The sequence below is a fragment of the Bos taurus genome, chromosome 4, assembly GCF_002263795.3.
Source record: "Bos taurus isolate L1 Dominette 01449 registration number 42190680 breed Hereford chromosome 4, ARS-UCD2.0, whole genome shotgun sequence".
NCBI lineage: Eukaryota > Metazoa > Chordata > Mammalia > Artiodactyla > Bovidae > Bos > Bos taurus.
In genome coordinates, this window is record NC_037331.1 from 24,745,162 (window position 1) to 24,764,823 (window position 19,662).

Genomic DNA, 19,662 nt, shown 5'->3' on the forward strand with positions numbered 1-19,662 from the left:
TCAAAATTCTCCAAGCCAGGCTTCAGCAATATGGGAACCGTGAACTTCCTGATGTTCAAGCTGGTTTTAGAAAAGGCAGAGGAACCAGAGATCAAATTGCCAACATCCACTGGATCATGGAAAAAGCAAGAGAGTTCCAGAAAAACATCTATTTCTGCTTTATTGACTATAACAAAGCCTTTGACTGTGTGGATCACAATCAACTGTGGAAAACTCTGAAAGAGATGGGAATATCAGACCACCTGACCTGCCTCTTGAGAAATCTGTATGCAGGTCAGGAAGCAACAGTTAGAACTGGACATGGAACAACAGACTGGTTCCAAATAGGAAAAGGAGTACGTCAAGGCTGTATATTGTCACCCTGCTTATTTAACTTATATGCAGAGTACATCATGAGAAATGCTGGACTGGAAGAAACACAAGCTGGAATCAAGATTGCCGGGAGAAATCTCAATAACCTCAGATATGCAGATGACATCACCCTTATGGCAGAAAGTGAAGAGGAACTCAAAAGCCTCTTGATGAAAGTGAAAGAGGAGAGTGAAAAAGTTGGCTTAAAGCTCAACATTCAGAGAATGAAGATCATGGCATCCAGTCCCATCACTTCATGGGAGATAGATGGGGAAACAGTGGAAACAGTGTCAGACTTTATTTTTCTGGGCTCCAAAATCACTACAGATGGTGACTGCAGCCATGAAATTAAAAGACGCTTACTCCTTGGGAGGAAAGTTATGACCAACCTAGATAGCATATTCAAAAGCAGAGACATTACTTTGTCAACAAAGGTTTGTCTAGTCCAGGCTATGGTTTTTCCTGTGGTCATGTATGGATGTGAGAGTTGGACTGTGAAGAAGGCTGAGCGCTGAAGAATTGATGCTTTTGAACTGTGGTGTTGGAGAAAACTCTTGAGAGTCCCTTGGACTGCAAGGAGATCCATCCAGTCCATTCTGAAGGAGATCAGCCCTGGGATTTCTTTGCAAGGAATGATGCTAAAGCTGAAACTCCAGTCCTTTGGCCACCTCATGTGGAGAGTTGACTCATTGGAAAAGACTCTGATGCTGGGAGGGATTGGGGGCAAGAGGAGAAGGGGACAACAGAGGATGAGATGGCTGGATGGCATCACTGACTCAATGGACGTGAGTCTGAGTGAACTCCGGGAGTTGGTGATGGACAGGGAGGCCTGGCGTGCTGCGATTCATGGGGTCGCAAAGAGTCGGACACGACTGAGCGACTGATCTGATCTGATCTGATCTGACCTGACCACCTTAATGAAAGTCTTCCTTTACATGTCCCTGTGTTTCAGTGTTAAAACTTCCCTTGGAGGTCAGTTATTTTCTGATGCAAAACCACAAAAATTGTGGAATTGAAGATACAGGTCCTAATCCTAACAAACTTGAGAACTATCACAAAGAATTCACGACTCCCATTTTATCATTCAGATTATACATTCAAAGATAGAAAGGTTCCAGGAAAAAGGCAAAGCCACCATATCTGCTCAAGCTTATCTTTCCACCGAGTTTTACTACAGAATGTTACACTATATATAACTAATGGGAAAATCTGTAGTATGTAGGCACTAGTTCACACAAATCATATTTGGCAGGCATATTTTATAAATATTATCCATTTTGTATATGATAAAGGATGATATGTTTTCAAAAGTATGCACGATAATATGACCACCCTACATTTCTTAGGCTTCCCTTGTGGCTCCGCTGGTAAAGAATCTTCCTTCAATGCGGGAGACCTGGGTTTGATCTCTGGGTTGGGAAGATCCCCTGGAGAAGGGAAAGGCTACCCACTTCAGTATTCTGGCCTGGGGAATTCCATGGACTGCAGCCTATGGGGTCGCAAAGAGTCTGACACAACTGAGTGACTTTCACTTCACTTAACGTTTCTTAGTAATATATAAAACATTTGCAAGCTGAGAATTGGCAAGCTGACATAAACAAATCTAATCTGTCCTAATTTAAAATTTTGTTCAAGTCACAAAAAGTAGGGTACCCTATCTATTGGATTAGCACAGGTTAGAGTTTCATTCACTCAACCGATAAGTATTAAGGACTCTGAACGTTGAAACCATACCAACAGACCAGACAGTTTCTATCGTCAAGGAGACCATGCTGGGAAAATAAAATTAACCGAAATGAAGTTAAGACCTGTGCTTCTCCAAGTTTGATCTGCATAAGGAATTCTGGGAATCTCATTAAAAATACAGATTTTGATTCCTTTCATGTATTGGAGAAGGAAATGGCAACCCACTAGAGTATTCTTGCCTGGAGAAATCCCAGGGACAGGGGAGCCTGGTGCACTGCCGTCTATGGGGTCGCACAGAATCGGACACGACTGAAGCAACTCAGCAGCAGCAGCAGCAGATGTGGAATGGGAGCTAAGAATCTGCATTCCTAACAAGCTATCAGGCAATGTTGCTATACCTGGTTCATGGATCACACTGAAGAAATGAGCGGTTATATAATCTGAAAGTCCTGTCTCATTCTCAGTAGATAAATTCACCAAGGAATGTGCCTTCATTACTTTCATCTAACCAACAGAGAGTAACCTTGACTCAACTGAAGGTATTGTGTTTCTTAAGCATCTAAAATAAATTACCTATGTCTTTTATTAAATCAGTATGGCAAACTAAGTAACAAAAATGAAAGAATTCATTATTTCAACTGTATTTTCCCTCAAATCCTTACCAAATTTACAGCATAATAAAATTTATACTTATAAAATTTTGACTCTAAGTAACACAGACACTGCTCAGATATATACAGAGTAACATTAGCACCTAGTTTCCATATAACCATGCACTAATTAAATATGTACAATTATGTTCTAGTCAAAATTTCATTAATTTGAAATTAATAGAATCCATACAAAACACTGCTTTCAGTTTTATAAATGATATAAATAGTCTAAAGGTTACAGTTTATTATATTAGCTATGCATTCATTAGAAATTATATATAAAAAGCCACACACATATATGGCTTTATCCCCAAGTAATTATAAAATGTCAGTGTGTATGAAACAAAACAGTTTACATTAGCAGCTCTTAAATGTGGGGAACTGTCCTCAGAGGCAGCCCAGCAACATCAGGAGACACTGTCAGTTGTCAGAATTGGATGGGAAAGTAATACCTGTGCCAGTTAGCAGAGGACGTTCCTGTGCTCAGTCGTGCCCGACTCTTTGAGACCCTGTGGATTCTAGTCCACCAGTCTCCTCTGTCCAGGGGATTTCCCAGGCAAGAATACTGGAGTGGGTAGCCATTCCCTTCTCCAGGGGATCTTCCTGACCCAGGGATCGAACCTGCATATCCTACATTGGCAGGTGGATTTTTTTTTTTTTTTTAAATCACTGAGCCACCAGGGAAGCCTAAGACAGGGATGCTATTACATATTCTACAATGCACACACAGGCCAGCCCCAAGAACAAAGAATTATCTGTACCAAAATTTTAATAACATAGCAACTGCAGTATCCTGGATTAGATGGATAGTTCTGGTTTTCAATCTTCAATCAGTAGCTGACATTAAAAGAAATAACACTCTAACAACTTGAAGACTTAAGTAGAGTTACTTGGAAACAAGAGAATATTAAAATTGTGCTTTAAAAAATGTATTTTATCAGACAGGTGTTTAAAATAACACACCACAAATATAGCAAGTGTGTTCAAAATGATTAGATAAGATCTATGTGATATCACTTATTATATGTGGAATCTAAAAAAAAAAAAAGTATACAAATAAACTCGTCTACAAAATGGAAGTAGAGTCACAGATGCAGAACACAATCTTAGGGCTACCAAGAGGAAGAGGGGGAGGGAGTTTGGGACTGACTTATACATGTGCGTGCATGCTCAGTCATGTCCAACTCTTTGCAACCCCATGGACTGTAACCCACCAGGCTCCTCTGTCTATGGGATATTCCAGGCAAGGATACTGGAGTGGGCTGCCATTTCTTTCTCCAGGGGATCTTCCCAACCTAGGGATAGAACCCGTGTCTCCTGCATTGGGAGGTGGATTCTCTACCAGTGAGTCACCAGGGAAGCCCGAAAGATTCAGTACCAACTGTGAAAAGTCTGAAATAACAGGTTAAAATGTATAGACTGTGACTCACTTGCAGTGAACAGTCACTGAGCGAATGAGAAGAAAGAGAGATTTTTAACCTAAGCAGACAACTATGTATAAGGCTTTGAAAACAAGTTCTCAGGTACCAAAATACCATGGATAATTTATTCTGACCACAAGTTCAAAGGAGTACATTTGGTTCAGTTTCCCTAACACAACAAAAACCTCAGAGCTGTTACATTCTTAAAGTCACCAGAAGGACAGAATAATCTACTTTATGGTGTTACTAAGTATAGTCATGCTTCATGCAAACAGTTGAAACACATCGCCCAACTCAATAATTCTGGGAAACATTAATAAGTATAAAATGATTACTTAAAAATATTACTTATCCTCTATTCAGAACCAAAAAGAAATCAATAAAATGAAATGAAATCAGTGACTAAGCTTTAAAATTCTATCTCAGTTTAAACAGCATGAAAAAAGTAGTGTATACATATTCATGAAAATCAACAGTTGAGGGTTAAAAACTATAATCTACATGCCAAAGAACAATTTTTTTCAGCTTTTTATAAAAATTTTCTCTCTAAACATGTTTACCATGTGTGTAAAATCAATTTCCTGAATTATAAGAGGAGACTTGATTTTTACAAATATATGCCCAAAGTTAGACTAATGGCTATTCTCTCAACTTGTTTGTTTTCAACTTAGCATAACATAACTAGAACTTGTGTGCAATGACTTCATGACTAACCAGACAAGGATTATCATTTTTACAAATTAACCATCTGGTTTCTTTAGGGAAAATAATGTTTCAATATGTCCCTATGTTTCAAAAATATACACAGATACAAAAGGTGAAGACATGTTAAGTACACAAAGAAAAAGTAGACAAAGTGCCATTTAGGGACGATTATCCTTACTCTCTCATTAATAACCATATTCTAAAACTTTGACAATCCATATAATTATAAACTGTTAATTTTATTAAATAGAGCATGAACATAATTAATACCATCCCAAGCAACTAGGTGGTCCTGTAACTTTGGACCTTTCTACCTCTGGAAAACTGATCAGAAAAGCTGGCTAACATCCCAAACAAACTAAACGGATTTTGTTGGATGGCCTTCAGCTAATTTCTATAGCCTTGAACAAACACCAAAACCACATACTCTAACTGAATTAACTGTGTTGGCATTGTTTAGAGTCAGAGGTCCAAGAAATCGTGTTCACAGTGTTATTTTACTATTATACTGTACAGCATTCAGCTTCAAAAAAATGAAAAATCGCTATTTTAAACATTGTTTAAAACTACGTTATGTATTAAAATAAGCAAGAAATAATCTGTGAGGCTTCCCTGGTGGCTCAGACAGTAAAGAATCTGCCTTCAAGAGAGACCTGGGAGACCTGAATTCGATCCCTGGGTTGGGAAGATCCTTTGGAGACGGGCATGACAACCTACTCCAATATTCTTGCCTGGAGAATCCCATGGACAGGGGAGCCTGGGGAGCTACAATCCACAGGGTCACAAAGAGTTGAACATGACTGAGTAACTTAACACTTTTCACTTTCAGCCCTATTTTGAACAGGTCTTAAAACTCTAAGATAACTGAGCTTGTTCTATTTCTTTAATTTCTGCTTTTTTTCTTACTTCATTTGCTGTTTTGGATGTTTGTTTGACCCTAACCCTAATACTCTGAATTCAGTTAGGTCTATAAGAAAAGGCACAGATCCATACACTGGACAAAACCCTGAAGGCATTAGGAAAAATAAACTAAGTACCCCAGACAGCCTCAATAAAACCAAAGCATGCCTTTCACCCAGGAAAACAAATAATTTTCAGTTATATCCTGTTTGTCATTTGTGGTTACATTAAACAATAATTAAATTATATGCTCCAGGAAACAGGTAGGGGTGGATAAGCGAAATACAAAAAAGCCTCTATGGTCCTTGTTTGTTCAGATTATAGATCAGCATTCTTCGGGAGGTGCTTTTCTTTTATTATAGGAACAAAAATTGAGTTGAAAACACTTGTGATTTTAGGGGTACTGTGATATATAAAAACATTAAATGCTTCCTTTTTCTATAGAATTTTACTTTTAAGGAGCAACAGCCAACAGTCTAGTTAATCTGGATCATGGCATTTTCAGCTGAAGTCTTCCACCACTTCATTTTGCTTTAAACACAAAATATAAGCAATGGTAGTGGTCACAGTAGCAGTGGAGTTGGTAGCCGTCACAGTCATCTAACGAAACCTACAAGACGCCATTTAGACCCGTCCTAGTCTCTTGCCCTCACCTCCCACCAGTCCACCTCCACTCCAGTCATACAAGTCTTATTTCGGAGCCCGTGAACGGAACTCTTTGAGGGTTTTCACATGTTGTCCCTTCTGTATTTCTCTTTAAATAGCTAACTCCTGCTTACCACAGTCCGTGTGTTAGTCACTCAGTCATGTCTGACTCTCTGAGACCCCATGGACTGCAGCCCGCCAGGCTACTCTGTCCATGGGATTCTCCAGGCAAGAATACTGGAGTGGGTTGCCATGTCCTTCTCCAGGGGATCTTCCCGACCCAGGTCTCCCAGTCTCTCTTAAAGGCAGATTCTTTACCATCTGAGCCACCAGGGAAGCCTCATTACCAGTCTAGCCTTAAATGAATGCCACATCTGCCAAGAGATTCTCATTTACTGCTCTCTACTCGCAATTTAAATCACTGTCCAGGGCTCTTTTACATTAAGGACAGTTTAGTTTTTCCTTAGCATAGTTATCACAATTTGTAATTGTTTATGTATTTGTTTACTGTTTTATCCCCAACTGTACAGTATGCCCCTTGAGAATAGGAAACTATACTTGCTTAGTTCAACTGCCTAAATCCAGTGCTTAATCTTTTTTTTCATTTTTCTTATTTTTAATTGGAGGATAATTGCTTTACAATGCTGTGCTGGTTTTTGCTGTACAACAGCATAAATCAGCTATGAGTATACATATATCCCCACTTTCTTGAGTCTCCTTCCCACCCCAGCCCCAGCAATTAAATCTTGATAGGCATTTAATATTTGGTAAAGACATTCATGAACTAAGGAACTAATCAAAGACTAACTTTCCTACTTATAAATTCCTTACTATTCTCAGCACGGTATATAGCATGAATTATTTTTCAATAAGAGTTGGGAAGAAGGGGAAAAGTCTCTTCCATTACTGTCTACTGCCCTGATGTATCTTCTGGACATCTCTGTCTCTGAAGTAGCTTGGTTCTGTGAAATACTTTAGTCTCCTTAAAGGAATCAAGCCTGATAATGAAGACTTGAAATTTTACTTACAGTGAAATGTGCACATGAATGGAGGGTGGAAGAAGGGTTCTCTATTCAGTTAATTCTTTATTTCACCTTTTAGCTACCTCTTCCATGTGTTTGGCGTGTATCATTACATTTGAGTTGAGATATTCAATACACTGAAGTATGGCTCACAATCTAGCATGGATAATTATAATAAGCATACCCAATCTCTTCCTTTAGTTTCATGAGGAAATTTTCTTTCTTTTCATGCCAATAAAACAATCTTCCATTGTGCACTGAGCGACTCCACACCTACACGGATCTACCCTACAGATGCCTGGATTTCAGTAGTGTGACTTCACCCTTTATATATGTTCTTTTCAAAATCAGACAAAAGCTCTGGGGGTAAAAATATTAGAATATGTGGCATTTTGCATCTGTAAGTTATGGGCTGAAAATGCTATAAGGTAAATGTGTCCTTATAAAGGGAGAGAAAAATGACAGAAAATTGCTAATTACTTTCCCAAGGAGACTTCTTTCTGACCTTAAGTATAAGCCTTCTGTCAAACTTAAAATTCTTTTCTTTCATCTTTTCTTAGAAAAATATTCAGTAGTATAAATCATAATGAATCAAGCAGCACCTACAGTCAATGAGTTACATAATCTTATGACAAAGTATTAAGCCATAGATCTCCCCATTTTTATTTGTAAAATGAGAAGGAAGGTCATAGGTTTATTTTAAAGGATTAAGGTACATATTATTCTCTCTAGAACATGAAGGACACTCAATAATTGTTAGTGGCATGACTGCTTATAACAGAAAACATTCTGATATAGTCCTTGTGGGGTTTAATAGTTTTTAGGCAAATTTAGGAGCCAGGGCAGATTTAGCAGAAAGGAATGACATCTTAAGGTCAACCAAGACTGCCTGAGTCAGTTAACAGGACACACGAACTTCCACTTTAGAAGCTATATCTTCATTAGGCTCATTTCTTCTGAAATTCAGTCTATACTCGGTATGTTTCATCAGATTATACAACAGGTTTTAGGGCTATACTATGGACTGATCATCATAAAAATATGAACAAATTAGTCTTTAATTTTTTTCTTGGTTGGAATCTGAAAATTTGTTAGGCTGGCTTACATTGGACAGACATTTAATTCAGGAGATTATATTCATTCCTTGGAGAGAGTATGCCCTCAGGCCATTAGTACTGGCTAGTTGGTGTTCCTTGTCTGGCACTGATTCCAAAACTATTCAGCATTTCGTGATCAACTCTGCAATTTTTATACAGAATTTCTGTAGACTTAAGTACTAAAGACTAGATTCCATATATTAATAGATTGCACCTGGCAACCCACTCCAGTGTTCTTGCCTGGAGAATCCCAGGGAGGGGGAAGCCTGGTGGGCTGCCGTCTATGGGGACGCACAGAGTTGGACACGAATGAAGCGACTTAGCAGCAGCAGCACACTTATTTGACTAGGGAGTTAGAGTTGAGATGGCTAATGTTCCCAGTGAGGAAATGTTAGGTACAATAAAGCAAATTTCCAATGTTCAGAGGAGACACAGGTCTATATATAGTCTGCCTCACAGGCCACAGATAAGGAGGATGGCAATACTAGTGGGCATTTTCTTTTTTGCAACTTAGTAAGAGATTTATTTTGAGATAATAAGTTTGTGATAATCAGTCTCTAATACACACCCCACAATGATATCCACACTTCCCAATATGCACAATCTTGTAGGATTCCCTCCTCTCCAGTGTGGGCTGGACATACGGACTTGATTTCAAATCAACAGAATACCAAAGACACAATGGAGTGTCACTTCTAAGATTAAATTACAAACGCACTGTGCCTTCAATCCTGAGTGTCATGTGGTGAGGCAGCCCTGTGGAGAAGCCCATATGCAAGTGATTGAGACCTACTAATAACCAGATAGGTGTGAGAGCAGAATCCACTTCCACATCAAGTCTTCAGATTCGACTGCAGAGGACAGTCTACAGAGGTCAGACAGCTTGACTGAAATCAGATGAAAGACCTTGAGTCAAAGGAACCTGGCTAAACTGTGCCTAGATTTCTGACCCACAGAAACTGTGACAGAGTAAATGTTTGTTAATTAAGGTCACTACATTTTGGGGTAACTTCTTTTTTTTTTTTTTAAATTTTATTTTATTTTTAAACTTTACATAATTGTATTAGTTTTGACAAATATCAAAATGAATCCACCACAGGTATACATGTGTTCCCCATCCTGAACCCTCCTCCCTCCTCCCTCCCCATACCATCCCTCTGGGTCGTCCCAGTGCACCAGCCCCAAGCATCCAGTATCGTGGATCGAACCTGGACTGGCAACTCGTTTCTTCTTATGCAGCAAACATGGTACAATATGTAAGACAATGTTCAGCTTAGTAATAAGAAGTTATGACCATTTATCTATTCAACATTCTATAAATGTACATCTTTTACAAGACTGCATCATGATTTGGGAAGACGTCACATGGGGCTGTAGAGCCTCCACAGAACAAAAGAGAAGGATACATAAACCAGAATTCAGAGAAAAACAAGCAGGAAAAGCTTCCTGGGGGAAATGACATCATGGGTGAAGGCCATGAGGCAGAAAGTACTATCGCATTTGAGAAACTACAGAAAGTAAAGCTGGTCTGAAGAGGGCACGGTTATAGAGTGCAGGGCTCTTTGGCCAGGGTACCAGTTAAGATAGACTTGGTGTTACCCGAGTCCAAGTTCACGTCCGTGTACCTGTGCTGCCCCTTCAGAGCAATGTTAACGAGAACCATTTAAACATCCCCTCTATGTCCCAGTTCTTTATTCTGGAAAATAAGGATAACAGTACACATTTCAAAAGGTTGTTAAGGGCATTTAAAGCTATGGCACCTAACACAAAATAAGTGCTGAAAATTGCTGGCTGTTATTATTGCCGTTTTTGTTATTTTTATTAGTAGTACTAGTAAGATGTGAGAGATCTTATGAGACATACCAAGGAATTTTCTTACTACTTTAGAAGCAATGGAAAACCAAGAAACAGATTTGACTGGGGGATAATATCATAAGATAAATAGTTTATAATCATCATTCAAACAGCCCCATAAAGAATAAATATGAGAAGAATAAACTGAAGGCTGGTGGGGAGTTAACAGACTGTTACAATAATCTGGACAAGAGCCATGGTGCATAGCACAGTGGCCGTGGTAATCAAGAGCAAAGGAACACAGGAAGGATAATGAGAGGCAGAATTCAAGTGCTTTGGAACCTGATTTGCTTCATGAGTGAGATAGAGAATGAGTCATACCTTACACAATGTTTAGGTAACTAAGTAAATGATACACATTTTCAGAAACTGATACCCCCAGCAGATGGAAGATTGGCTGGAAAAAGAATCTGTGAATGTGAAATATCATCTATTTTTAAACGACTTCTGATTGAATATACAGATCTGACATTCAGGAAAGTGGTTAAACTCAGGGCTAGAGAATATTTTGTGTCCCTAGCAAATAATAGATACATGAAGCCATCAACTTTTTTTTAAAAAAAAGAAATACACTTATCTATGTACAAAAATCTAAAAATCATCAATAGAATCTCGAATCCTGCAAAGGAAACTTGGAAGAAGAAACAAAAAATGAAAAAGGTTAATAAGAAAGACAAGATGTTACAGAATCCACTGCATAAGATTCCTTCTAGGAAAAAGAGTATCATACAAGAGAGTCAAGGGGTACAATAGATAAGGTAAGAGCCAATAGGGATCTTATGGATTTCCCACAGAACAGTCGGTCCCTAAGGACCTCACTGAGAGCAGTTCCCGTGGACGGTTGGCGTAGAAGCCAGGGTGTAATGACTGAGGAACAAGAAGATAAATAATCCTAAGATTATGCAAGATTACTACAGGGTAATCTTGCATTTAGAACTATTTCTTTGTTTTTGTTTTAATGGAAGGAACATGTATCAATGGGGCAGGGAGAAGAGAAAAGCAAAATCAAAGCTCAGGAGAGGAAATAGTTTTAATGAAAAGATGGCTACAGAAGCAAGATTCTTGAAAGATCGGGTGCTTGGAAGATAAGAATGTTCTCATATTTGAACATGTAATTACACTCTGAAGCTACAGACAAGATCATATCTAAGAGTGGAGGTACTAATGGTTGGGTTAGACCAGTGATTCTCAACTGGAGAGTGATTTTGCCCTCCTCCAGGCAACCTTTAGCAATGTCTGGGAACATTTTGCTTGCTACAGCCGGGGGTATAATACTGTCATCTAGTGGGTAGAAGACGGGTATGCTGCTAAACTGTACAAGGTACAGGAAAGTTCCTCACAATATATAGTCCAAAATGCTGATAGTGCCGACATTAAGAAACCTGGGTTAGACATTTAAGGAGAGAGGAAGAAGGTTAAAATATCCACTGAGGAGAACAGGGAGCTGACGATGGAATCATGGTACACTTACTTTACAATATTCAGTGCTCACTGCAGAATGAAAACCATTATTTTTAAATGACAATAATCTGCACTTCTGTGTAATTTTCTCCAGCAGTATTAAGATGAAATATAGGCTCAGAGAAGTGAAAAGTTAAATTGACAACATGAACAAGGTTTTACAAAACAGGTCTTAATAGAAGGACAAGAGAATTAGAGATACTGATAAAAGAGCCATGATCCACTAAAGTGAAAGATCATGGTATCCAAGTAAAGAAATGTATGAAACAAAAGGTAGCTGAAAGAGAGAAGATAGCAGGCTTTGAGTTTTCCATGAAATTTTAATATGTGCGTTGAGAGTAATTGAGCAAAAGTAAAGGAAGATAAAACATTGCAGCCAGAAGTTAAGAAATAGCCTTAGTATTTATTTTTCAGCACAGTTAGGATGATGGCAACTCATATCCACATGAGACCCAACAGGCAGACAGATGAAGAGCACTGAAAATAACAGACACTGGAACTGAGGATAGGATGTGAGAAGCTAGGGTGATGGGGGAAAACATCACACGGTGCCAGTTATACACCACTGTGTATATACCTAAATTTCATGTCATATCATTATTTAAACAATGATTCAAAAAGATAATGGACCCCAATGTTCACTGCAGCACTATATACAATAGCCAGGGCATGCTGCTGCCGCCAAGTCGCTTCAGTCGTGTCCGACTCTGTGCGACCCCATGGACTGCAGCCTACCAGGCTTCTCCGTCCATGGGATTCTCCAGGCAAGAACACTGGAGTGGGTTGCCATTTCCTTCTCCAAGCCAGGGCATGAGAGAAACCTAAATGTCCACTGAAGGAAGAATGGATAAAAAAGATGCAGTACATACAGAAAACAATATTACTCAGCTATAAATAATAAAATAATGCCATTTGCAACAATCTGGATGGATCTAGAGATTGTTACACTGAGTGAAGTAAGTCAGATAAAGACAAGTATCATATGATATAACTTATATGCAGAATCTAAAAAAAAAAAATGCTACAAATGATCTTAACAAAATAGAAATGAGTCAAAGATGTAGAAAACAAACTCATGGTTACCAGAGGGGAAAGAGGGGTGCAGATAAATTGGGATATTGGAATTGACTATACACACTATTATTAAAAAAAAAGGCGCTAAGTCATGTCCAACTCGTGCGATCCCATGAACTGTAGCCTGCCACGCTCCTCTGTCCATGGGATTCTCCAAGCGAAAATACTGGAGTGGGTTGCTATTTCCTTCTCCAGGGGAACTTCCTGACCCAGGATTGAACCCAGGTCTCTTTCGCACTGCAGGCAGATGCTTTACAGACTGAGCTACATGGGAAGCCCCACTCTAAATAAAACAGATAACTAATAAGAACCTACCGTACAGCATAAGGAACTCTACTCAATAATCTGTAATGACTTATATGAGAAAAGAATCTTGGAAAGAGTGTATATACATATATGTATAACTGATCCACTTTGCTGTACAGCAGAAACACAACATTGTAAATCAACTATACACCAATAAAAATTAAAACAACAAAACAAAAAACAATGAATAAACAGAAATTTCTGTTAAAACAGAGCTGGGAGACCAGAAGCGAGAGATCTCACAACCTGCTACTACAGTCTGTTCTACAAGAGCAAACACTCATCTTTCCTAGAGAGGACTCAGCACATGGAAAACCATGGTCTGTCTGTTCACTCTAGCCCTCCCAACTTCCTTTTCCCTTCTACAAAAGTGTTCTTCCCTTGCTATGGGGGTACTTACATGTGGCTTGTCAAGGTTGCAGACCACAAATTTCACTTCTCTGCTTACCCCCAAAGAAACCTATCTTTGCTGAATAAAGATATGGCAGTCTGTTTTAGGTCAATAATTACCAAACATATACAGGAAAAGCAGGAACAAAAAGAGACTACCACAACAATTTTTAACAAAAAGGACTCTTTGTAGTATCTAACACTGAGAAGATCAAGGGATAAGTCACAAAGGATCCAACAGTTGGGTGCTCAACAAGAGTGTTGAACCCATTTTTAGAACCCAGCTTTCTAAACCAAGGGTTGATAGCCAAAGTTCCAGTCACAGTCTTCCAGGGTCCCATCCTATTGGTTTCTGCACTGAGTGGGTAGAGCATGAATGAAATTATCCAAGAGTAGAAGACTATTTTTCAGGCAAAACGTTGCCAGTGTCCGAACTATTGCCTCAGGAGGTCAGACAATGGGAAATTATCTACACTTAAATATCCCCCAGGATACAGCAATGGAATTAGGGCACAGAATTTAGAAACAGATTCTTAGCAGTAAATTCAAGACACAAAACAAAGAACAAGGTGCTAAAATTTCCAGCAACAGAAGTAGAATACCTAAAGTCTACACATAGAAGCAACATGGAAAAGAAGAATGTAGTATATAACCTTCAAACTCAAGAGACAGCTGAGATAGCTGCCATTTCTTTTCAGCTTTAGATTGTTGCTCCAAATGCTGCTGGTAGAATTTAGCACTGACTGCCGTCAAAACCACCAAGGGGACCTTGTTAAAAACTGACATTCTAGAAATTATCCCAGATGATTCACTAAATGTTTACACATTTCAGGAATTTATGCATTTAGCAGTTCATGGATTTAATACAGGACTGAAATTTGGAAACTAGTAGTATTTACTACTTGGACATGTAGTCAATGAACATGAAATTGGGCAAACTCTGGGATATAGTGAGGGACAGGGAGCCCTGGCATGCTGCAATCCACGAGGTCTCAAAGAGTGAGACAGGACTTAGTGACGTGACAAAAACAAGGATTTACTACTTAATATTGTCACACCTTCATCTTAACTCATCATTGTTAAGTCTATTTTAGTCCCTATTCATTGAAAACTTATGATATGGCAGATGCTTTTCTAAGTGCATTAAAATACAATTTTAAAGTTCAACTGCCCCAACAACTTTACAATGAAGATATCATTAGCATTTTCAATTTAAGGTAGAAAATTAGGCAATACAACAGTCATCTGAGCACCAGCAGCCTGATATCAGAGCCTGTTCTCTGTACTGTTACCATGATAAAACTAGCCTACTAAAATAAACTTGTTCCTTTTACTTTCAACTAGAATTATGTATGTTGTTAAAAAGTCCTCATACATTGACCATAAACCTGGGCAATTACACAGTTTAATGAAAACAAGAAAACTGTGGAAAACTTAATACAAATCAGTTTGGCAAGAGAAACGTTTCAAAACACAAGATGATCATAAAAATAATGGATGTCCTTATGGATAAAAGTAGTACATCATTTCTATACACGTCCTCTCACCCACTACTACTTCTGCATTTCCTAACCCTAATATTAAATATGAGGTTAACTTGGACATTGACCAGTTCAGAAAAAGGAGGTGGCAGCAAGAAATACACATTCACCTCTTCAGTATCACAATTATCCTATCTTTTGCAAATGTGTCTGTCTCTTTTTTCTCTCAGTCTATTTTCTTCTTGTTTTCAATGAATTTTAGTCAAGTATGTAGAATGCACTAGACACTGTGGCTCTCAAGACAAGTGTCCAGCTCACAGGGCCCAAGTGTACCGGGGCAGGGTGGGTTCTAAAGCAGTCACACTGGCTCTAAATTTTAAAGGAGAAATAGAGCTCAGAGGATGAAGTTAGGGAGGAAGACCAGAAGAGAGTAGATGAAAGGAATGGACTGTATTTCAAGTCAAAAGTGTAGGAAAAACAAAAAATTTTGTTGAGGTGAAATAAGAAAATTAGCTTGAAAGCATTTTTATGCCTTCCAAAAGAAGCCATCTTTGTACAAATAAAGTATGTGGCAATCTAATATCATTTATCAAACTGGATCTTTGAATACTTACATTTAATTCAGTTTTTAGCATTTCTTCAAGACAATGACCTACATGTTCTTCATCTTCTTTTGTGTCCATAACTACACAAACTTTTTGTGAAATTCTTTCTGAAATAAAAAATAAATAAAATTTTAAGCTTCAAAAAGATTATGAAACAAAGTCCTAGTACACTGAAACCTATACTTACCTGCTATTCATAAGTACTGAATACGGGGTTGTGGGCTTTGGGCCAAGTGAGGTGACCTATTCTTGACTCATTAACCAACCAAGTCAGTAAATCTATGTATTTAACATTTTGTGGGTGGATAACTGGGACATCATGTAAGCAACAGAAATAAGAGATCTTCAGAAACATCTGAAGAGAGTAATTGGAGGTGACAGCTATTTTGCTCGACTTCAATCCTTCTGCATTTACAAGGAATCTCCCAGGATCTGATAGAATCCCTTCTCTCAAGCAGATCCTCTCTTTAGGCCATCAGATAGCTCCTGCATACAGTTCACTGTGCCATCTGGTACCTTGATGACACACAGCATTTTCCTTGCCATTCCTTTAGGTTCAGTCAATTCAATTAAATTCCTGCCTCTTTAACTATTATTGCACATTAAAATAGCCAAAATTAGATATTCTCCAAATGTGGAAGGCTTGAAATTATATAATTTAAAATCATAAGCTGTATGACATAGAGATAGTCACCTTGGTAAACCTTGGATACACTCTCACAAAATATACACAGTCCTCCTTTATAGCAGATATAAAATACTAAGAAAAGGCTTTACTACTACAAATTTAAGAAAATATTTCATGGTATTATGTCAAGGACTTTTTTAAAAAACCTAATTTTAAATAGGAGTCCCAAATCAAAGTAGGTTTAACACTTGACCCAGCTGCTTCTTACACTGGTAACTCCATATAACAGTCTTTCTATAAACACTGTTCTAGCAATAGTTAATGATTCGTCCAAACAAAGCTGAGAATGACAAACCATTTAAAATAACGTCACCAGTTAATGGTGCTCCTATTACTATCCACTTCCCACTTATCAAGAGTATTATATGTTCCAAGAGTCATACCCTATATTCACATCAATTCTCATGATGATCCTGCAAACAGTATTACTGTGAATCTACATAACAGATTAAGGAAACTTTACTTCAGAGAAACAAAGTAACTTGCCCAAGATCACAGGGTTATGATTAGAAGAAAAAGAATCAAATCCAAAGAAATTAAGCATACAAACACACAGCTATTATACAGCCCTAAAATGAAAAGAGTTATCTGACATAAACCGAACATCAAGGATTTTCCTATGAAAGTTTCTAATGTTTCACAGCCATTATCCCATTTAATGGCTCAAAATAAATATGGATTATTAGCTAAGTATTATAATTCCTGTTTTTATTCATCACAACATACTTAAACCCAGGTCTTTCCAAACCTTGTGCTTTTTCTATCATGCTGTCTACCTTATAATAATTACTTATAATAATTATAATTATAATCATTCTTTTACATCCTACAAATTCAAGAACACTAATACAGGCACAGTAATTTAAATGGATTCAGAGGATACTTCTATACTGAAAATAGACCTGCTATAATTATAAATATCTTAAAATCATTTTATCCTTTTAGGACTGTGTTCACCCATCAGTAAGACTCCAACCAAGTTGAAAATGTCTATACTTTTAAGTTACATGAGCCAAGACATGGAAGCAACCTAAACACCCATCAACAGACGAATGGATAAAGAAGATATGGTACATATATACAATGGAATATTATGCAACCATTAAGAAGAATGAAATAAAGCCATCTGCAGCAATGGTGAAGAGACCCGTGGATTGTCATAATGAGTGAAGGAAGTCAGAAAAGGAGACATATTGTTTGACATCCCTTATATGTGGTATCTAAAAAAAAATGATACAAATGAACTTATTCACAAAACAAAAACAGACTTACAGAAGAAATTTACAGTTGCTGGGGGTATGGAGGGAAGGGAGAGTTAGGGAGCCTGGGATGGACACATACACACCGCTATATTTAAAATGGATTGCCAACAAGGACCTACTGCATAGCACACGGAACTGTGTTCAATGTAATGTGGCAGCCTGGAAGAGAGTACACTTTGGCGGAGAATTGGATAACTTTGTATGTATGGCCGAGTCCCTTCACTGTTCATCTGAATCACAACATTGTTAGTCAGCTATACCCCAACACAAAATAAAAAGTTTTAAATACAGGAGCTGTCAGGAGCCATGTTAGGCATTACTGACAAAATGGAGACATGGCCCCAACCCCTTCTCCTCATCTTGCAGGCATGGCCCCAGGATGAAGGAGTTAGGCCTTGTGATTCTGACTTGTACTTTCCTTTCTTTGGTTGAATTGGCTGGAAAGAATATTAAGGTGCTTGAGAGAAGCATGAGAAAGCACAAAGCCTTCTGCAGTTGTGCCCAGAAAATAATCTATAAAATAACCATTGACATTTGTTCAAGGATCTTTAAAAAGAATGTCCCAGGATAAGCCATGGGAAGGATTATTTTCTGAGACCTGTTTGTGAGGGAATGTTTATGGCAAAAGAAGTTTGCCGAGTTTCGGTTCAGTTCAGTCACTCAGTCATGTCTGACTCTTTGCGACCCCATGAATCGCCGCATGCCAGGCTTCCCTGTCCATCACCAACTCCCGGAGTTCACCCAGACTCACGTCCATAGAGTCAGTGATGCCATCCAGCCATCTATCTCATCCTCTGTCGTCCCCTTCTCCTCCTGCCCCCAATCCCTCACAGCATCACAGTCTTTTCCAATGAGTCAATTCTTCGCATGAGGTGGCCAAAGTACTGGAGTTTCAGCTTTAGCATCATTCCTTCCAAAGAAATCCCAGGGCTGATCTCTTTTAGAATGGACTGGTTGGATCTCCTTGCAGTCCAAGGGACTCTCAAGAGTCTTCTCCAACACCACAGTTCAAAAGCATCCATTCTTTGGCGCTTAGCCTTCTTCACAGTCCAACTCTCACATCCATACATGACCACAGGAAAAACCATAGCCTTGACTAGACGAACCTTTGTTGGCAAAGTAATGTCTCTGCTTTTGAATATGCTATCTAGGTTGGTCATAACTTTTCTTCCAAGGAGTAAGTGTCTTTTAATATCATGGCTGCAGTCACCATCTGCAGTGATTTTGGAGCCCAAAAAAATTAAGTCTGATACTGTTTCCACTGTTTCCCCATCTATTTCCCATGAAGTGATGGGACAGGTTGCTGAGTTTAGGGTTTAGGAGCAATTAAGAATAGCTAGAACCCTTTTTAGGAGAGAGTGATCTTAAGATGCTAGGGGAAAACAGGATTTAGAAAGATAAGAAATAAACTGAGGAATGTAGCATGAGTTACAATGTAATCACAAGTTAAGTATAGGACACATAAGGGAAAGTAGATAATAGATAGTAAAGCGGATTCTGAGAGAATCGCTGAAGCAGGAACTCTGTTTGTAGGACAACAATGATTTCTGGAGACAATAAATCTGGGTGGAGAAAACTAAAAATGTCAAACCTCTGACCTAATTCTTTTGTCAAAGTATAAAAGAAAATCTGAAGCTTGAAATAAACATGTAGTTCTGTACCATGAGTCAGAGGCTACATCATTGTCCGCCAACACCGCTCACCCCTTCAGGCTGATTTGCTGGCTGCTGGAGCTGGACTCCGGAAAGGAGCCTAATTAAATATAATTAAGAACATAAATGAATGGTCAAAATAGTAAGTACTATGGAGCATCACTGTGATTAGAAAGATAAACTGGTTGACAATATTATATAATTCTTTATACTAACATGAGCTAGGGGTTCACTCTTGAAAGATGAGTAAGCCTTGTTTAGTGGAAGCAAGGGGCTTTGAAAGCTATGAAGAGAAACAAGATTTTTTTAAAAAACTTAATGTTTTGGGGGTAGAAAGATTATAAGCATGAAGTTTCTGTGATAAGATACAAGATTTTGATAAGATACAATAAGCACTCAAAAAAACATG

The 19,662-nt window shown here is 38.3% G+C and overlaps 1 protein-coding gene across 20 annotated transcripts in view; it reads right to left on the reverse strand.

Moving 5' to 3' along the window:
• The window catches only part of CRPPA (CDP-L-ribitol pyrophosphorylase A), a 456,527-nt gene that overhangs the window by 281,287 nt on the left and 155,578 nt on the right, over positions 1-19,662 (reverse strand). For all 20 annotated transcript variants that reach the window (XR_009494189.1, XR_009494188.1, XR_009494184.1 and 17 more), the window contains exon 6: positions 15,661-15,758. Coding sequence is in view for 6 of the 20 variants with exons in the window: in XM_059885802.1 (XP_059741785.1) it covers positions 15,661-15,758 (98 nt within the window). In the remaining 14 variants the exon portion in view is untranslated. The remainder of the gene's footprint in view (positions 1-15,660; positions 15,759-19,662) is intronic.